The sequence below is a fragment of the Montipora capricornis genome, chromosome 7 (genome assembly GCF_036669925.1).
Source record: "Montipora capricornis isolate CH-2021 chromosome 7, ASM3666992v2, whole genome shotgun sequence".
Taxonomy (NCBI): domain Eukaryota; kingdom Metazoa; phylum Cnidaria; class Anthozoa; order Scleractinia; family Acroporidae; genus Montipora; species Montipora capricornis.
In genome coordinates, this window is record NC_090889.1 from 6,034,206 (window position 1) to 6,036,705 (window position 2,500).

Below are 2,500 nucleotides of genomic sequence, written 5' to 3' on the forward strand. Positions count from 1 at the left end.
AAACTGCAAAATCATAAATATTTACTTTTACTACAGCAACCTTGTTTTTTTGTTTTTCAATCTTCACACCTCTGTGCTAACAGGCCAAGTGGTGGGATCGTATCAAAGACGTCACAACCCCAGAAGAAGTAGAAAAGGCTTATGAGGATGCAATGCAGTGCATGGCCAGGCTGAATCGTAATGCTGCTCGATTGATGCATAAATACAGTGCTCATGGTGCTACAGATGTGACAGGATTTGGAATTCTTGGCCATGCTAGAAATTTAGCTGCCAATCAGAGATCTGACGTGTCCCTGGTTTTACACACTCTTCCTGTTTTGGCAAACATGGTCAAAATATTTAAGGCATGTGGAATTAATTTCAAGTTACTGGAGGGATTTTCAGCTGAGACATCAGGTGTGTCATTTATTATGTCCAGACATGCAAGTAATTAGATGGCTGCCCAATTTTAATATCCTACATGAATAGGACACTTTGGAAAATACCATAATACTCTTTGTTTGACTCTTCAAATTTTGCACAAGCTTCTCTTACATGTAGGACTTACAATGATTCCAAGAGAAAAACAAAAACAATGCTTATGTTAGTGTTAGGGTTAGCATTATTCATTTATTAGGTTAGGGTGAATCCAGCAGTATATATTTACGTAAAGAGCAGGGTTTAGGGCATATTTTGTGATTGTCAGCATTCCTATAAACAACTGCATGATCTTGAAGTTGGGTAAAAAGCTAGGGGACACTTTAGGATGCTTATTAAAACTGGCGTGCATCTACCGTAATTACCAGCATCTCTAGACATTTCTGTCGCAGACTGAGATAACTTTCCTTATGCATTAAAGAATGCTTGCAGGTTACTTTCTTAATGTAAATAACTGTTTCTTTTGTCATTACAAAAATCATCAGTTTTGTTATTTCAGTAACGGTTACAGGTGTCAAAGAAATGACAAGCTGGTTTGTTTTTATGCACGTTTAGGGTCAACTATGTTGTCAAGGACAATCAGATAGTTAATTAGGAACCTTATGTCAACTTCTACTTTGAAGAAATCACACCCTATTATGTGACTTGTATTTTTGATTACTTATTTTTAGGGGGTCTGCTAATTTGTTTACCACGAGACAAGGCAGAGAGTTATTGTGATGAACTCAAAGCTTTGGATGGACAACCGGCATGGATTGTTGGCGAAGTGGTGCCTGGCAACCGGGAAGCAAGAATAGAAATTGATCCAAAAATAATTGAAGTCAAGCTAGGCTAGGAAACTAGTGAACTTTGCTGCAAAAAAGAAAGTAACACGTTGTGCACTACCATAATGGAAGTATATCTGTTCTTGATTTTAAAGAAAAATGCTTGACATTCTTTGCCTGTGACATCATTGGGAAAGTATTTTGCACATTGATGGCAACAAGGTTTGAGCAGCTTGTTACTGTGTTACTGTAATGCACGAATGCCAATCTCCCCAGCAATACTTAAGTGCTGTATTATATGAAGCTTTTTGGGGAAATAATCAGTTAACCTGAAAAGCTGAGGCCTTCATACACAAGAAGAATCTTAGGCTGCTAGGGCATATATTTGTATCGCACAATTTGGCATTCCTGCATAACAGAATAAGACCTCATGCAATTTTTCACATCCAAAATGGATTGTCACATGGGATTGAGTCGGTTTCCTCTACTAAATGGCTGCAATATTGTATCTCAAAACCTTTTTTTTTCCTTTGTGAAATTGTTATACATTGTAGTAATGTTATATTGGTTCAATTCTTTCAGGATTTTCAGTAAATGTGAGATGATATGAAATAAAAAGGTTCCCACAGACAAGTAAAAAATAATTATTGTCTTGTGTTAGAGTAAAATCTCATTGTGTGAAGGGTGAAAGGGGACATGATTTTTGGCTGTCCATAAATGTTGGTAACCCTTTGGCTCTGTAGGGGTTCTCATTAATGAGTAACATTGCCCAGCATTTAATATCAGAGGACTGTGTGCCCTTTATTCTACATGACTTACAATCTATAGATAACAATTATTAACTTCACATTCACTAAACAACAGCTTCACACTCTTGAATATTGACATGCATACAATTTTTTCCTCATTGTCTTTCTCACACTACAAGCATGTCATGTGACACTGTTCTTTCTGTCAATCAAGTCAGAAGTGTTTAAATGCATAATGCTAAATGATGTCACACAATCTCTTGTTCTCAACAGAGTAAAATCAATCAAAGTCATGTGTGGCATAGGAAAGGTTAAAGGGAACAATATTATTGTCATATTTGGGTGGCCTCTGAAGTTGGTAACCATTGCACCCCAGCGTGTTCCCCATTAATGACTAAATAAGTGTCACTCTTTTGAGGCAAATGGTTGAAAAAATACTTTTGAACCAAGGAAAAAAATCAAATTAAAACACAGGACAAATAAACTTATCTACATTATTTAACCCATTGACGAGTAAAATTGTCTGGAGTTAGAGTAAAATCTGTTAAGTTACACTCATAGGGGTCAATG

General features: G+C 36.5%; 1 protein-coding gene across 1 annotated transcript in view; it reads left to right on the plus strand.

The window, feature by feature from the left end:
* LOC138058048 (inactive selenide, water dikinase-like protein) overlaps positions 1-1,822 on the plus strand; it is a 9,677-nt gene extending 7,855 nt beyond the window's left edge. Inside the window, exons 3-4 of the mRNA XM_068903944.1 lie at positions 84-396; positions 1,089-1,822. Of these exons, the coding sequence (XP_068760045.1) occupies positions 84-396; positions 1,089-1,252 (477 nt within the window). The 3' untranslated portion in view covers positions 1,253-1,822. The remainder of the gene's footprint in view (positions 1-83; positions 397-1,088) is intronic.
* Positions 1,823-2,500: the final 678 nt, after the last annotated feature.